Source organism: Osmerus mordax, chromosome 10, assembly GCF_038355195.1.
Source record: "Osmerus mordax isolate fOsmMor3 chromosome 10, fOsmMor3.pri, whole genome shotgun sequence".
Lineage (NCBI taxonomy): Eukaryota > Metazoa > Chordata > Actinopteri > Osmeriformes > Osmeridae > Osmerus > Osmerus mordax.
In genome coordinates, this window is record NC_090059.1 from 10,072,411 (window position 1) to 10,090,738 (window position 18,328).

General features: G+C 45.3%; 3 protein-coding genes across 4 annotated transcripts in view; 1 reads left to right on the forward strand and 2 right to left on the reverse strand.

Annotated features, from left to right (window-relative positions):
* The window catches only part of LOC136950101 (inactive rhomboid protein 1-like), a 170,782-nt gene that overhangs the window by 80,889 nt on the left and 71,565 nt on the right, over positions 1-18,328 (reverse strand).
* The window catches only part of afap1l2 (actin filament associated protein 1-like 2), a 32,898-nt gene that overhangs the window by 13,785 nt on the left and 785 nt on the right, over positions 1-18,328 (reverse strand). For both annotated transcript variants that reach the window (XM_067244720.1, XM_067244719.1), the window contains exons 2-4: positions 7,592-7,717; positions 5,564-5,635; positions 3,960-4,039 (exon numbers count right to left, since the gene is read on the reverse strand). In XM_067244720.1, coding sequence (XP_067100821.1) covers positions 3,960-4,039; positions 5,564-5,635; positions 7,592-7,717 — 278 coding nt within the window. The remainder of the gene's footprint in view (positions 1-3,959; positions 4,040-5,563; positions 5,636-7,591; positions 7,718-18,328) is intronic.
* On the forward strand, positions 1,544-5,056 carry LOC136950398 (kelch repeat and BTB domain-containing protein 13). The gene is made up of 2 exons (XM_067244721.1): positions 1,544-3,133; positions 4,588-5,056. The coding sequence occupies exons 1-2, from the start codon at positions 1,666-1,668 to the stop codon at positions 4,731-4,733; spliced, it is 1,614 nt and encodes a 537-aa protein (XP_067100822.1). The 5' UTR covers positions 1,544-1,665; the 3' UTR covers positions 4,734-5,056.

The following is an 18,328-nucleotide window of genomic DNA, read 5'->3' on the forward strand; positions in this document are numbered from 1 at the left end:
AGCGGATCAGGAGTCAGGCATAAATAACAAAGTGCAGAAGTGGGCGGAGGGGAAGAAAGAGTGGGAAAAAAGGAAAAGCTCGAACGAACACCCAGAACATGGAAAATCCCTGGTTCCCATGCCAAGGAATCCAGCACAGCACAGCAACACAAAAACACACACACACACACATTCACACTGCCGTGCTGGGAACAGAGGAATGGGTAGAAGGTAACGATACAATTAATCAGGATGTTGGAAAACAAGGGCTGTCTATTGTACTCCACTCACCTCAGTTCTTCTCTCTGTTCTACTGTCTATTGTACTCCACTCACCTCAGTTCTCTGTTCTACTGTCTATTGTACTCCACTCACCTCAGTTCTCTGTTCTACTGTCTATTGTACTCCACTCACCTCAGTTCTTCTCTCTGTTCTACTGTCTATTGTACTCCACTCACCTCAGTTCTCTGTTCTACTGTCTATTGTACTCCACTCACCTCAGTTCTTCTCTCTGTTCTACTGTCTATTGTACTCCACTCACCTCAGTTCTCTGTTCTACTGTCTATTGTGCTCCACTCACCTCAGTTCTCTGTTCTACTGTCTATTGTACTCCACTCACCTCAGTTCTTCTCTCTGTTCTACTGTCTATTGTACTCCACTCACCTCAGTTCTCTGTTCTACTGTCTATTGTACTCCACTCACCTCAGTTCTTCTCTCTGTTCTACTGTCTATTGTACTCCACTCACCTCAGTTCTCTCTGTTCTACTGTCTATTGTACTCCACTCACCTCAGTTCTCTCTGTTCTACTGTCTATTGTACTCCACTCACCTCAGTTCTCTCTGTTCTACTGTCTATTGTACTCCACTCACCTCAGTTCTTCTCTCTGTTCTACTGTCTATTGTACTCCACTCACCTCTTCTCTCTGTTCTACTGTCTATTGTACTCCACTCACCTCTTCTCTCTGTTCTACTGTCTATTGTACTCCACTCACCTCAGTTCTCTGTTCTACTGTCTATTGTACTCCACTCACCTCAGTTCTCTCTGTTCTACTGTCTATTGTACTCCACTCACCTCAGTTCTTCTCTCTGTTCTACTGTCTATTGTACTCCACTCACCTCTTCTCTCTGTTCTACTGTCTATTGTACTCCACTCACCTCTTCTCTCTGTTCTACTGTCTATTGTACTCCACTCACCTCAGTTCTTCTCTCTGTTCTACTGTCAAGCTCACTGTTCCAGCAAAATAGTAGAGGTAATACGTTTTACAGTACATTAGCTAGTAAATAGGTAATGTTAATCGGCATGATTGGCGATAATAGTAGCCTACTGCATAGATGGAGCATACTAGTATAATTGTCGTACTAATCATGCACTTGTCATTTTTCACGAAGCAGTTGTGAATTATTCAACAAATTCCTATTTCAACCAATGGCAGAGGTGCAACGTTGTGTTGTTTAAATGTTGCACCGCAAGTCAGCAGTTCCCTGTCCTATCTGACGCTTGGTACTGCTATCTTTAGCCTCAGTCTATTTTCAGAACAGGCAGGACGTGATGCCACTCTGCACCGCTCTGACATACTTCTATTGACTTTAGTCTCTATGAAAAACTTCGGAGATTGTGTCACATTTTTAGACATGCATTGCCGCTGAAGCGTGCTACAGGCTTTCCGGGAGAAGACTCCGAAAATGAAATGGATGCCTGTACAAGCCCAGGACACGATCAGAGCACCGTAGCCCGGGGTGTCAGCCCAGGGCCAGGACAGCTGGAGCTGCTCACAGGCCCAATGAGGGTGAGGGTGGAGGAAAGCCTGTTCACCGTGGAACGCACCCTGCTGGAGCAGAGCAGCGAGTACTTCTGTGCCCTCTTCCGCTCCGGCATGAGGGATTGCCAACAAGACGAGCTGTATCTTAAAGGGGGAGTGCGTGCAAGGGGTTTCCTAATTGCTTTGTCTGTATGCAGGGGTGAGACACCTGACATCAGGGACCCGGATGAACTTGTGGAAGCCGTCGAGTGTGCCGCCTTCCTGCAGGTGGCTCCCTTGGCACGACACCTGTGTGATCTCGTCGACTCGGACAACTGCCTCCTGCTATACCACGCTGCAGCGGTCTATGGCCTGCCGGCTCTATTTCGCAGCGCTGCCCTCTTCCTCCGCGATGCCTACGCTGACCTGAAGGAGGCAGCGGAGAGTTCGCTGCCTGCGGAGCTTCTCAGATACACCGAGTCACTGTCCCCGGCCACGTACGTCGCCCTGGGGACCCACTCCCCGTCCGTGGAACTTTTGCATGACTGTTTTCGGAATGTTTGCTACCTGGATGAGGAAGAGGGGGAGTGGAAGCCACTGACTGACCTCCCGACCCTCTGCAGCACCTCCATGGCTGGAGTTACAGTCCTGGACAACCGACTTTACATCGTCGGAGGCGTCTACGGGTATGGGAAGGACACGGTCGATTGTAGCTTCTGCTATGATCCGGAGAAGGGAGCCTGGTGCATGCTACCGGGACCCCAGCAACCCCGATTCGACTTCACCCTCCTGGGACTCGAGGGGCGACTTTACGCAGTGGGCGGCGAGCACAAGAAAAGGACAATATCTTCGGCAGAGGCATATGATGTCGTCGGAGGGGAGTGGACGTTCATACGGCACGCGCCGAGGCCGGTGGCGTCGGCAGCGTGTGCCGTGGCGAGGCGGCGGATGTTTGTGTGTTTCTGGAAGCCGCCTGAGACGACGGATATTTATGAGTACATTCCGGCGAGAGACGAGTGGACTCTCGTCACCACCATGATAAAGCCGCAGAGCTACGGACATTGTATGGTGGCCCACAGGGACAATCTTTATGTCATGCGCAACGGGCCCTCAGACGACTTCCTTCGCTGCCTCATGGATCGCTACAATATCACCACTGGGCAGTGGACAGCGTTGCCTGGACAGTACATCAACAGCAAGGGGGCGCTGTTCACCTCGATGATCCGGGGTGACTCGGCATTTACTGTCAAACACATGTTGACTCTGGAGTACAGCATCGCTGGAGACTTGTGGAAACCACGTAGGCAGATGAAAGGGTTTCCAAAGAGTGGTTCCCTGTGGACGTGCTTACTGCGTCTACCTAAGACTAGAACAGGGAAGTCTGATGGAGAAAAGAGGGGATCACTGACAGATAAAAGTGAGCAAATTGAAGAGACTCTCTTGAAACTGTGAATGTACTTACATGACAGTTAACAGTAACACACAAATGCAGATATGGACAGTTACAACCTCATTGAGAAACTAAAAGCAAATAAAGACCTTGATGAAGAGTAACTGATGGCGTCGAAACATAAATCGGTCATACACAATGTTGAATGGAATTCAGAATGCAGATGGAGCGCTAGGACGATGAACTCACACACAGTGTCCCGTCAACCACCACATGGCCTTCCCAACCACTGTAACAGCTGTTTCTAATCAGAACCTCCGCACTGTGTGTGTGTGTACGTGTGTTTGTGTGTGCGTGTGTGTGTGAAGTTCAAAGGATCTGAGGGGACGTCCATACCCCATCCTCCGGTCTGTCTGTGGTCTCCCCTGCCTCTTTCACGCTGAGCGAAACAGAAGCCACCTAGCCCCCCGGTCAACATAAAACTCAAACACACATGCGTTTCCCCACTCGTTTCCTTCTTTTATCACTCCAAGTGGGATTCAATACCTGTTGCTGTGGGTGATTATAGCACATATTAAATCTGAGGGAGCTGCAGCATCTGGGATTTACGACTGTGGGAATGTAGGTTGATTTTTTGCGGCTTTTGAAAACACACTGCTACTATTGAATATGAGGAAAACTCCAAGAGAGATGTGATACCATGGAAATGATACTGACTAATAATAGGGGAATCATAGGTTCATTACACGTACACGAAAGTAAGAGGAGTTATTATTGAGCTTTGTGGCACATGTTTTTGGATGAATACTATGTGGTCGTTGGATTTGATGCTGTGAATCTGAACATTACTCACTGTCCTGGGTGGAGGCAAGTCTGGAAGGCTCTTTTGAGGGGCGGGCACAGGTTTTCCTCCTTTCCCATTGGTCAGGTCATCTGATATGTTAGTTGACAATGTTGACAAGGAGACAATATTACAGACAGAAGGGAAATAATACTTTTCTTAAAAAATTATGATCACATTTTAGAAAGAGATAAAGGTGAAACCTCTTCATGGTCTTTTGACCTTTAAAATGATTAGATTTGTACTTTAATGAACAATATAGGATTACACTACACTGCAAGGGCAAAATGTATTACATTAATTTCCAGACACATTTTTGTTCCTGTTTTTGGGAAACTGTTAATGTTAACTGCTATGTTCTCTGGTTCATTTGAATTATGTGGTACAGTAACTGCTCCCTCTTGACATACACATTTTTAAGGAAGTTGCTGCAGAGTTCAAATTGAATATATTTGGACGGCCATTGTAATTAGATTTGCCAAGACTCACCACCACAGTTTACCAAGTAGTGTCAGTGCAGCTCATTTTGTCAGGAAATGAAAGATTGTGGCTGTACCTAAAAAGTTGCCAAAAGTACTGGTCTTTATGCTTTGTTTATGTCTCCAAGCTTAAGCCATTAACTGTCTTCTCTACTCGTCAGACATTCCACTCACTTCCTCCCAGAAAACTGACATCTGGGTTACCATGGGAACACAAGCCATGAGCGAGCCTCATGCTGTAGGGGACAGCAGTGAGAAAGTCACTGAAGAGAGCAAGCTGAACAAGCTGCAAGTTACTCCATATTGACTCATGTGAAGTCGTGTGCAATTGCAGATTGCTTTTGACACCTGTATGTGGACTTTGACCCTTATGTTGTAGTTAAATGCTGTTAGTTTGAAGGCTTTTATTTCACTATGAATGGGATTGTTTGATAAGACTTTTGAACAAATATACTTAACTAGGCAGTAGATATGTGCTTTTGTGTTCCACAAAGGGCTATTTAAAAATGTTTGTCATACAATGGAACTTACTCTCAAAGACCCTTCTGAATGTAAGGAGGACATACACAAAATATATAGTATATAATATATATAAATATGTAGTTTTATCATGTCACCAAAATAAAAACGTGTGGCTAGCTCTTCTGTGTAGTGAACGTACGTATGTGTTATATGCTGTGTACTCTCAAGCTCATTCTTCCTCACAGTCCAAACATAACAGCCTGGGCCTCAGATGGGAGTTTGAGAGAAGCAGAGAGAGAGCTGCCGAGAAACAGACAGGAAGTGGGGTGATGGAGGGGGGGGGGCGCGTGAGAGGGAACGGATGTTTGTGGCAACGTTTTTTAACACCAATTTGACACCTCACTGCTGTATCTATCTAGACAATCTGACCGCTACATTTCAGTAGGAGCTATTCTAGTGACGGCAGATGCTCAACAAAAACAATGACCGTCTTGGGGAGATGACTAATCAAAGAATTATTGGGCAAATGGACTGATTAATGGATTATTTGATTAATTTATTAATGTCTGATTGACTGCTTGATTGAATGAACAATTGATTCCCTCTTTGACATGACCTTGACACTAACATAACGCCTCGAAGCAGCTTCTTCCTTGATGCAGGTACATTTCTCACCTTTGTCCGTCTTGTCCTGGCCTTTCCCAGGGACGGTGACTTTGTTCATGTAAATGTACTCCTCATCACCACCTGAAATTTGACGGACAAAGAAAGTTCACATTGCAGAATGAAAGATAGAAGGCTTTAACGTTGGAACATACAGTTAATAATTTGCTTGCTAAGAACAGGGAGAGAACAATGCGTACATAGTGAAGTGGCAAAATCTGCATTGAATCTATTACTATATTACCGCATGCAGCCTGTTCCTACACACGACCACTGTAAATGTAAGAATGAGAGAAAGAAAGCATAAACAAATATAATAATATTGAAATAAAAATGTTCTTGCATAGGTTCACAGTTTTAAAATAACTGCACAATACCAGTGCAGGTAGAAATAATAGACCCAGCCTAAAGTAAATTATTACATCAGTTTGCTCCTCACACCTGTTTTCCTGATTCCTGAAACTCAGGATTAAAAAGGTATCAACTGAACAAGCTGTGCGTTATCCTGGTACACTGGCCTATTCAAAACCTCTCGCTCTCGCTCTCTCTTTCTCATTTTCTTCGTCGTGCTTTGCACTCATCTGACATTCCTCCCAGAGCTCTGTGTCAGAACAGATGGAGCACTGTGTCCGCGCGCTCTTTGAAGGCTTTCAAGATCTCACGACTGAGATGGACCATAGCTCACCTCCTGATCCCACCGGCCTTCAGCTCGCCATCAAAGGTGACACTTCATGTTTGAGTTTGAAGGATGTCATTCATATTGGATCTAAGTGGTAGGGCTATTGGCCCATTAAATGTAAGCAACAAAGCAAAAAAAAAGACAATAAAAAAGACTAGCCAGTCGCTGCTGTGCAGAGGCAGTGCAGTCATGGGCCCTGTCTGGTTAGCTCCCGGCTGATGCTCTCCTGTTTTCTGGTAATTAAACGTTCTGCCCAGCCAATGAAGGGAAGACAAAAGCTAACGATAACTTTGCAGCTGAAGGTTAAAGGCCAAACACAATTAATGTTTCGGCAAAGTTTGTTATTTTTTATTTGGGCCTACAGCACAACCCGCTTTCTGATCTGTATATGTACTATGCTACAGATACCTAGAACTTTGTGGTTTCTAAAGAAACAGACTCAGAGATGTTGGCGTCGCTGCATGCCCCTCCTCGGAAGGATGTTTCCCCTTTGATATGGATATCAGGGTAGAAGGCTGAACAGCACTACAGTGAAACTGTGTTTTGCCTGTACAGTGAAAACAGATTTTGGAGGATGGAAATGAATGCTATTTATAAACTGCTACTCAAAGGAAGTTAGCATCCCATGAGGATAAGTGCAGCCTTGGAAAAATGATACAGTTAGGAGCCAGGGGAGGAAGTGAAGGGGAGACCAGGAGCAAAAAATACTGTTTAAAAAAGATACTATTTTACTACAGACAGAAGCAAACGTACCACTCCATACTTGTGTGTATTATAGTTGACAATTTGTTTTCACAAGGGTGGACGGCGGAGGAGCCTACACGATGTTCTCTGAACTGTTTACCATGCCTAGGAGGCAAATATTAACAATCATTGGAAGCTCTCCAGTTCTTCTTCAGGGGACAATGAGAAGACCGGAGATTATTGTTCCTGTTAAAGAGCTAGCCCTCGCTCCAACTTCTGAGGAAGGTTAACAAGCAGATTATAGGTGAACTGAGAGTGGTCGGGAAGGTCCTTAGAAAAGCTGTGACTCATAACGTGCCTCCCCTGCTCCAGTGGAGACGTGATGGCGGATGCAAGTCGATGCGACAGCAGCTAAATTGAAGTTTCTGCTTTCAGTTTCATGTTTAGCAGTTTGACTGCGTACAGTCCTCGGATTGTGGATTCACAATCCACACAAATGTTCATGGCTCTTAGCTTTTTCCAAGTCTACACACATTTCTATTGGGTAGAGCCAAGAGGATGTTTTTGCATTATCTGTACATTAAGAGAGTAAAAAGGATTCAGCATCAAGTCTAATGACACTCTATAGAGAGTCAGGCAGAATTCTGAAAGGGTCAAAGGGTCACCCTCCCCCCTACCATTGCCCCTGTAAGATTGCAGCAGTTCGGAGAGGACGCCTTTTTGGATGGTTGCGTTCCCACTCAGGTTCTCCTTGTCCAGGACGACGAGGAATCGCTGGAGCTCCACCAGCAGAAGGTCCAGCACTGGAGACATTCAGAAGACAACACATTCTCAGTCAGCTGTTTTTTTAAACCCAATTCTGTACAGTTAATATGCAGATAGACAATATCTTTTGGTAGAGACCTGTCCAAGATGGCAGTATATATATATCATATGTTACATATGTCTTTATTTATCAACTTTGCCCTACTGTAACTTTTGGACAATCATAGACCTAAAGTCCACGGTGTGTCAGTGTTTGAATCCGAGTACGTCTACCTTACTGGTGATAACATTTAGTCATTTAGCAGTGAAGCCTGTGCTAAATGACATTTAGTCATTTAGCAGTAACGTGAAGCCCGTGCCGTATAATTTTGCACAAAACAAATGTCAAGTGTGGTTTCACTCAAACTTTTTCTTGCCCTCTACTGCAATGTATTTCACTTCAGCTTTCAGTCGAAGCCTACCACCACAGCTGGCTGGTTTTGTCTCACGGTAGCATATTATGGGCCACTTCGAAGAACGCGAGATATTGAAGGAATCCCCATTTTTATTGTTACAACCGTTGTGCCATCCTCTCATGTTCTTTCAGTCTCTTCTATCCAACTCCCTCTGTTTACAGTTTGAAGTCTGTTTGAGCTTGTTATGACTGCAGACATGGGTCAGTGTCAGAGGGGAAGGGGCTGGTGTGAGGGTGAATGGGGCCGCTGTGTCTCCCAGCCCGTAGGGTGCTACCCACACATCCTCCAGAGGTCAGCGTCGGGGAGGAGGGGGTCTCTGTGGCCTGGTTCACTGTATTTGACTCTTGTGAAAAGGCCCTCATGACAGTGGGCCTCACTGTGTGACCACTTCTAACTGACAGAAAACAGAGGCGGAAAAACAGGAAGATAAAAGGAAAAAGCAGGTCAGATATTCGTGGGGGTGCAGTGGTGCTCATTTTCGGTATGCTGCTCTACCTCTTCCATTCAAACGGGAGTTGTTTGAAGTCCGATGCAAAGCAGAATCGTTTGTGAACTCTTTGAGGATTTTATTCATGGAAGATTTGATATGAGGTGACGTGCATACAAATGTATTGTGCTCCATCTAAGGAGTTGCTTTCATGCACTTTAACACTCCACAACTGAGCAGAAGCACAACAGCTGTCTTATGAGGACTCATTCAAAACTTTTTACAGAGGAGAGCGCTGCTATGATATTACCGACATAGTTTCCTAATTCCATCACCGATCCTAATTTTCTAGAATCACATTTAAAAATGGCAGATGACACAGAATGTTTGCTTACTTCCCACAAAACCCCTCCATTTCTTGTAAACATTTACTGACAGTTTGAACTCTCTTGACTTGCACCTACTCCAGTCAGAAGCTGCTTCAAGCCCCGGCTCATCAACTCTTTAAAAAGAGGGAGTTTTGGTTGGGACCATTCGCCCCCACGCACTTCAAAGGGTTTCTGGTAAGAGGGACTTGCAGCGTAAGGCATCCCACTCCAGTCAGCTATGCCTTCGGGAGGCGACAGCTTGGCTTTCCCAGTCTCATGTTCTCCGGTTGCTTCTCCTCCTCAGCTTCTCCTTGTCGAGCTGAGTCAGCCACTGGGAGTTCACCTGAAGAGCTCCACTGTGGCATAACGTCATCCTTTTAGACTCCTGGGAGGTCAAGAAAATCGACCTCGCCTACGCATGAACACATCGAGCCACAATTAAAACACAGTATTTAAGTACCGTACGCAGACCCCTCCATCCAGACCAGTTCATGTACTGTACTTAGAACATCAGTGCTCAATTATGTATTTGTTTGGACCATTAAAGCATCCTCAAATGCCGTGTTAACAGCAGAAAGCCAGTCCAACACAACCCTTGTTAAGCTGCTTATTTTCTGCTCATTGTGTCCAAACATTTTCCCAAGCCTTCCCCGCTATGTGTTTGCAGAGATTGACTCAGATGGCCTTTTGGAGAGGGGGGCCCTGGGAAACAGAGTCAGCTGACAAGATAGGGTCTAGAGTGGGCTGTCTCCATGGGTTACTGGTTGGCAAGGTGCCCACAAACCAGTGAAATACAGTAGTGACAGCAGCAAACACAATATAAATACTCTGTTCCCAGAGAACTGAAAGCAGGGGCTAAGTAAGCAGGCAGCAGTCAGAAGGTTTTTCTTAATCTTCAGTTGAAATTGGACTAAACCTGCTTGTCCAAATCTTACATACGTAGGATGTGCCATTAGATGGAGATGGACTTCATCTCCTAATGGAACCACATCATCCTGGTCATGTGTATAGTTGGTACACAACACTGTCCTGGGTGTCATTATCCCTTCAAGCAGACTTGTCCACAAGTCAGTCCAAGTCTTTAAGGTAGAATCCAAGTCATATATTTTAGGGTCGCAAATCCTAATAGGACTGATTTGGACTCACAGCGTATCAAGTCATTTATTCAAGGATTGGGGTGAGATGGAGTGTCTTTATGACTTAAGAGTGACTCAAGTCCAAGTCTCCAACATTCCATCTGTGCCTCATAGCCAAAAGTCTGAAATTCTTCAGTTCTAAAATGAAACCTTAAACTTATTTGCTGGAGGCAGACTATGTTTGAAACCTGGTGCTCCATCTTTTGCATGGCAAGCAGAAAAATCTCAGTGACACATCTAAACTAAGCAAGTGCAAGCACAAAAAAGACCCAAAGAAGGTTTTTACTTAAGAACCTTCTGGAAAACATGCATGTTGACAGCAACAGTGAAGTTTTTGGTCAACGTGCTATTTCCGTCTGACAGACAACCACATTTGAACCCAGCTGTGGATTATAGAGGCTCATGGTCTAGGTTTGGCTGCAGTCTTCATGCCAGAACACATCATTTCTATGATCCGCAAGGGCCGCCCACGGACTCCAAACTGAGACAGTGTCAGTCTTGTGGGCGGTCGCAACCAAGCTGGTTGTGTGTGTCGGTGCATGTATGATGTGCACTATGTCTGTATGCATGAGAGTATTTCTGTTGTGAGGTAAAACTGCATGTGTGCCGGTGGAACAGTGTAGCATGTGAATCCATCTTTGCAACACCATCTTGTCACTGCATTAATAATAGGCAAGCTATGCAAAGGTTGACCTCACATCACTATTCAATACTAAACTATCCATCTTCCCAGAGTTTTTCCTTGCTACGGTAGCTACACAGCATTTTGTAAGGTATGTTTTTAGTTGGGACGAATCACCATCTGATATTTAGATATTTATTACCTTGAAACAAGCTGCCAACTCTATTTCAACAAATGCAATTACATCTGTAACAGCACACCAAGCCAAGTCCATGACTTTCCAAGGTGTATTCGCAGTTCATAATGAAACCTTTAAATGTTTTTCTATGGTTTCATGATAAGATGCATAGTGCTGACTATTTTATGATGTTTGCATTTCAGTCAAATCTCACTTGCTGAACTGACTGATCACACTCCAGTTCATCTCTCGCTAACTGTTGTGTGAACAGTGAAACGGCAGGCCTGAGAGCACAACTCAGGCTTGGAGCTCATGCTGTGAACTTCACAAGCACAGCCTCCATCTCCACTTCTCCTCTCCACTTTATTTATGTAGAGTTATCTGGATTAAACCAGGAAGCCGAAGAAAATCGGATTTTACAGGGAAAATAAGAAAACTGTTGAGCAAACTCAATTTCCCTTAATTACAGACTCCCTCGTCAAGGGAGCTCAGACATTCTCTTCACGTTTCACTCTCTATTTCCAGCCTATGGGCAGGGAGGAAAGTGAAAGGTTTGGTTTTTGAATGTGTATGGATGATAACAGGTCAGGGAGGTTAAATGAGGTGCCTTTGGTATGTCAGGCATCCCTGCTGAGTGGGGTTTATCTCAAACAGCCTGGATGCCCTCAACACAGTAGAAGACAAAACACTGTACTGGAGGCTTTGCAGTAACAGTAGCCTATCTGCTGTGTCCTACAGCTGTATTTACTGTTGGTCACCTGTTTGTTCATGTAAACTACACTGTACTGCTGTCCATGTAAACAGTAATGGCCAAACATTTGAGATTGAAGTGAACGCGTGAGGTAAGTCACTGTCAGAGCTGCGTGTGTGAGGGAAGTGCCTGGGAGGCTGAACAGGTGTGCAGAGGAGGGCGTAAGGAGAGAAGACTGATCCCAGGGGAGACAGACCCTCTGGCTGGGAAGGAAGGAACAAGAGAATAGCCTTACACTCCTGGCCTGTCCATCATGGTCTCCACTCGCCAACATCTGCCTGTGTGTGTTTGAGTGTGTGTGTGTGAGTGCAGACACACATAACTACCCATATGTGTGTGTTGTTCTACCTCTTCCTCTCTCCCTAACATTTTTACTGCAGAGTTGAAAGGCGTGGGAGCGAGAAGTGGGATGTTTAGTCAAGCCAGTAGTAAACGAGTAAGGCTTGTTTCTGTCAGTCTCTGAACCCCGGCCAACTAGCCCCGCTACTATACTGTCGTCTCCAGGGCCTCCAAAACAGGAACAGATGCTGGCGACTGGAGCTGCCTCCAACAATAACCACCTCTGATGACTCGGGCTGCCGCTCTCTCTCTTTCACACACACACCTCTTCCTCTCTCTACCCTTCCTCTCTCTACCCTTCCCCACACCTCTTCCTCTCTCTACCCTTCCTCTCTCTACCCTTCCACGCACCTCTCCATCTCTCTACCCTTCCACACATCTCTCCATCTCTCTACCCTTCCTCTCTCTTCCCTTCCACACATCTCTCCATCTCTCTACCCTTCCTCTCTCTTCCCTTCCACACACCTCTTCATCTCTCTACCCTTCCTCTCTCTTCCCTTCCACACACCTCTTCATCTCTCTACCCTTCCTCTCTCTTCCCTTCCACACACCTCTTCATCTCTCTACCCTTCCTCTCTCTTCCCTTCCTCTCTCTACCCTTCCTCTCTCTTCCCTTCCACACACCTCTCCATGTCTCTACCCTTCCACACACCTCATCCTTTCTCTACCCTTCCTGTCTCTACCCTTCCTGTCTCTACCCGTCTACACACCTCTCCAGTTATTGGTAGTAAGAGAGATAGCCTTTACAGACAGAACCGCAGTAGTTTTTCCATAAAATGTGACGTCTGAATCACAAAAATGAGGGTGTCAATGCTTAAGTTGTTGCACTAGGCCTGTGCCCGCATCAAGCCTGAACCATCTCACATGAAGGATCTTAGTTGTTAGAAGGGATACTGTTAAGGAAAGTGAACTACAAAGGATGCAAATGAAATGTTAGGAAGCAATAATGATGCAAAAACAGGAATCAAATACAAATCCTTCATCTCCTCTGCTGTGATTAGTCTCTGAAGTTCCTTTTATGACATTTGCGTTCTCTTTGTCTGAATCACTGTCACGTTATGGGATGTGGTACACTTGTTTCAAAAGCCATACTGTATTTTACTTGTGCTACTCTTTTTTGTTGCCTAAACATACAACAGAATGTGTTGTTTCGTGGTTTATGTTTGTTTGTCTGTTTGCCTGAATGAATGCATGCCTACCCTATGAGTCTGTCTGTTTGTTGTACTGTCTGCAAGTCTGCCTGACAGTTATCTGCCTGACGAGCATGTCTGCGTGTCCATTTCATATGTGAAACCATTTGCTTCCCAGATGCTAATTCCTCATAATGAAATTGGTTATAGAGCAGCTGCGCAACCATGGAAGCAGGACACGAGACGTGGCGTTGGACTCGGTTCATCTTCACTCACAACGGGACCAATCACCAGCCAGCCAGCCAGCCATCCCGCCAGACAGACAGACAGACAGACATACACCAGCACCAGAGCTTTATCATGCACACATCTGAGTTCCAAGCCTCCACATTCTCTTTGTCCTGTGACTCTGAGGTTTTGACCCTTTAGAAATAAACTGTTATGACGTGCACTTTTAAATCACCCTGTAAACCCATTGCAAATGCATTGACATTATAGATGGTTTCACCAGGAAAAAAGAACTATGAGTCTAAAGGGAATTTAAAACAACACTACAGCACAATAACCTTACAATTGCTATGATCTAGTGCCTCATCGAAAAGTGGAGCCGTTAGTGGAACTAAAAATGTGTCTGAGAAGTATCTTGCTCTCATTTTCTAATTTCCAGTATATTTTTACTTAACTTTATTTACTTAATCATTTGCAGACATTGTATTAACAATAAGTGCATTTAATATGCAAATAAGTGGTTCCAAGGACTTACTTGAAGAGAAAAAGTCCATAGAAGTGAGTGATTACTAAGCCGAATTTGTTTTCTAAACAACTGTACTCAGGTAATCAGAGTTTAAGCCAGTTTCCTTGCCATAACCCCCCCCCCCCCCTCCTGCAGCAACATCTATGTAATGGTCCTCCTCAACCTCCATGTCAGCGACCAAGTCGAGTCACAGCGAGGTACTGCTCGATGACAGGCCTGATTAAAGGGGCCTTTGGCCAAACCGATTGGCTGTCTGTTACTTTTGGCCAGTGCTACTCTCCACATGCACAGTTCACTAGAAGGGTAGCGAGTTCACTCAGACATGGCTGAATTAATCCAAGCTGTGTTTTGTGGTTATCGCCTTAGAAACTGGGAATAGAGAAAAGCCTTGTGTCGACACTATGATGTCATCCCAGTCCTGTCGCAATGCTGGGACGTGGCTTAGGAAACTCTGCAGCAGGTGTAAATCGGTCTTTGTTCAATCAAATCCAAAGAACATGTCGATTCAGAATGACGGCAAACACCCGCTCTAGCATTGATTGCCAATATCTGATAACAGTGGAATACACAGGTCGAACCGCTAGATAGTCTAGATGTTTCTTCTGCTCACGTGACCTGATGATGGAACTTGTTGAACATGTTTTTCTCACTAGATAAAATCAAACCGAATTAGTAGTGGGTCTGATGACCCTAATCCAAATCTTCAGACATTCTAAAGAGTGCATAACATGACCCATGCTCAGGGCATGCAACTGAACTGCATCTCACTGCTGACACAATCCCTGTAAGTGTACATCCTTGCCTGCTGCTTGGGGTGACTGGATTTCACTGGTCACCCTGTAACTTAACTCACATTTTATGACAACCCACACACATGTGCACACAAACTCACACACACACACACACACACACACACACACACACACACACACACACACACACACACACACAGTGTGTTCCCACTTCCCAGTAGCTCACAGTCAAGCCCACTATATTCATTCCTCTATAAACCTTGAGTTGGCTCAGAGCATGATTGCTCTAACTGATAAAGAACCAAAAGTCCAGTCATTTATTCTCAGTGTGTCATGCCTCTCCTCTCCCTCCTCTCTCTCCTTCAGTCTCTCCCTCTCAAAGTCAGATTCGGACAGTACTTTCAGACATAATCCAAATGCCTCTCACACATCAAACCAACTGTCTATTTCATTCCAACACCTGTATTTACATGCCTAAGATCGGAGTTCACATCTTATAAAGTTTGTCATGGCTGCTAATGGCAATACAGAACCTGTAGGTTGAGAAAGGCCATCCCTGAACTGATTGCCTATGACCGCTCATCGAAAGACAGGGGGATCAAGTTTGAGGCTCCAGCTAGTGTCCTGCTCTGCTCTACACCTCCTCCCCTCTAATCAATCCCCTGACTATGCGGGTTTTGGTTGATCAAAGGCCAGCCGGATCAGTTTCTCTCTCTGTTCTCTCTCTTGCACTCACTGCTCTGTCTCAGGACACCCAAATGCTAATGAGAATGCTACTCTCTTTCTTTCTTCTCTCTCTCACTCACTCGCTCTCTTCTCTCTCACTCACCCTCTCATTTCTCTCCTCCCTCTTTCTCTATGAAGAAGTGAAGACAGTCGTCGATAATGAGGGCTAACGGTCCATAGAGGGGGAAGTTGAGTAAAATAAGAAATGCTGATTGGAGCCAAATCCAGTCCGACTGGTGCTGTGCAAGCCCTCCCCGGGTCTTTCGGCCTTTATTGGGATGCAAAGCAGGTTTCCAAAGAAGTCTGAAAGATTCAGAGATTGGTGTGTGTGTAGGGGAGGGCACCACTTAGTTTTGAGATCTAGTTCCTCATGCTGCCTTTGAAAAGTGTGTGTGTGTGTGGTAGTTAAAACGGTAGTTACTGTACACAGCATATTTACAGTAGTATCCTGAGAGACCTACCACAGAGTCTAAGCACACACACAATCCAGTGGATTATACATTGCAATAACATCAACAAATCAAGACGCTATTTTACTGTACACTGTCAGATAATATTATGCATGTCCACTGGAATTCTCACACGGAAACTCCAATGGACTGGGCCAATGCTCTCATGACAAACAATCATGAATCTGCACAGAGATGGAAAATATGTCACCCCTACGCTGCGGAGAAGACGAGTCTGGGATGCCACCTCCCCACTCGCATCCTGCCCTCCTCCTATCTGTCCCTCCCTCCTCCTATCTGTCCCTCCCTCCTCCTATCTGTCCCTGCCTCCCTCGTCCTATCTGTCCCTCCCTCCTCCTATCTGTCCCTGCCTCCCTCCTTCTATCTGTCCCTGCCTCCCTCCTTCTATCTGTCCCTGCCTCCCTCCTCCTATCTGTCCCTGCCTCCCTCCTCCTATCTGTCCCTGCCTCCCTCGTCCTATCTGTCCCTACCTCCCTCGTCCTATCTGTCCCTGCCTCCCTCCTCCTATCTGTCCCTGCCTCCCTCCTCCTATCTGTCCCTGCCTCCCTCGTCCTATCTGTCCCTGCCTCCCTCCTCCTATCTGTCCCTGCCTCCCTCCTTCTCCTCCTTATCTCCCCAAAACAAACCTCCCGCAGCCACAGTGTGGCGTCTTGGTCATCCCCGACAACACAGCAATGAGTGATGACTTCCGTTGGTTTTGTTAAGCGAGAGTGTCACGTGACTCAGTTGGTGTTTGTGCATGTGTGTGTGCGCACATGTTTGTGTCTTTACTACTACTGAGCTCACGCTCATTATTTGAACCATACAGAACTAACCAGAAACCTACAGTCCCTCCTCCTCACTCTGCCTACCTGTTGGTCTGAACAGTCAGTGTTCCTGACCCTGGATGGTACTCAGAGAGGAGAGACAGTAGGCTTAATGAGCATGGGAGCCCTGTTGAGAGGGAGAAACCAACAACGACTATAAAAACTAACAAGCATGGCCGGCTGAGAGTCGCCACATGAAAGCCTTCTCCTCTCGTTCATTATCCCACAAACACGGCGCAGGGTTTGATGACGCGCACGTGTGGGTTTAGATATGGTCGTCTATCGCACGGGTGGAATTTCGGGGGTGAGTGTTTGACTTTGTATTTGACAGAGAAACACACTTACACAAACATACAAACTAATACCTTACAAATGCACACTTATACACACACACACACACACACATCCTCAGACAAACTCAGTCAGCGCCACACTGCCACAGAGAAGAAAGACTGTCTTCTTTTCATCATTTTTACAGCCTCCCCTGCTTCCTGAAGCACTTCTCTCTCCCCCTTGGCAATTACCCCCTGACACACATCCAGGTTACCAGGCAGGTGATCCTACTGGCCTACATTACCCAGACTAAATCACCAAAGGAGGTGAACCCGATAAACCTGCACCCTGCTTTCCAACTAGTCTTAGGCTTACAGCCCATCCTACTGGTTCTGGAAGAAAATATTCAAGATATGAAGAAAGGGTTGGATTTTTACTACATATTATTCAGATCTCAAAGTCAGTGTTTCACTTTTTAACTTTTTATTTGGAATGCTATAGTAAGAAGTTAAAGTGTTGCAAGGGCTACTTGTACAGATAGTCTTGCATCACGTTAGGAAAGTATCTTGCAGTTTGAGTTGTTCACGTAGATGTGAATGTAGCCTAATACAAATCAAGATATTTCAGAATGACAAGAGTCAAGGACGGTTACAGAGTATAATGGGGCGTTGTGCATAAATATTTACAGTGTCATTGTTGAGCAAATGGGCAGCCCAGTATTTAGAAGTAGATGAAAACTGAAGCGAAAGAGCTTTGATAAGAATTGTGGTACTACCCTTACAGACAAGAGCGAATTGTTCTGAAACCATTGCCTCCCACATACAAAGATAGCCTATGATCTAAGATCACAGGGGATTTCACAGCATTACTGGCCTAGACAGAGGAGGACTTCATGTGTCTCACCTGAGCTAATGCATACTCACAAACAAACAAAAAGTCCGGATGTTAATGACCTACACGGAATCTAAACTGTCAAATGTACATGTCAATGTCAAATGGAGCCGAAAAAAAGCATTTCTCCAATAAATTGTTTGCCTATCTGTGGATGCCGCATAGTCAACCCAAAGTGGATTTCCCTGCGATTAGGCTAAGGCCATGCTCAAATATTTAATAGGCTAGTGATTCTCGTGAAGAAAAAACTAACCGCAAGAATTTGTGGAATCTTGTGAGAACAATTGTTGCTACTGGAATTCATCTCCAGCGGACACTGTTCAACGGGAGTTTATTTATGAGAGACAAAGCATTAACGGGGGGTTGGGAATAGACTGATGAAATACACATACTGTTGAGTCCAGAGGAGGAAGAAAGACAGAGAGTGGGAGAGTGGAGAGAGACGGGACAAAGTAAATATTTACTGTCAAAAGCCCATGGGACCACGAGAATCTCATTTAGCATCATCTAATCCCGTTCTGGAGGAACGTTTTGCAAATCCAGACAAACCATTCAAATTCAGTTTCCACGG

Bases quoted from the DNA above. Each gene is read 5' to 3' on its own strand.
- LOC136950398 (XM_067244721.1), top strand. From the start codon at position 1,666: ATGGATGCCTGTACAAGCCCAGGACACGATCAGAGCACCGTAGCCCGG. The intron at 3,134-4,587 runs GTGAGCAAATTG...TCTACTCGTCAG, and splicing joins GGGATCACTGACAGATAAAA to ACATTCCACTCACTTCCTCC.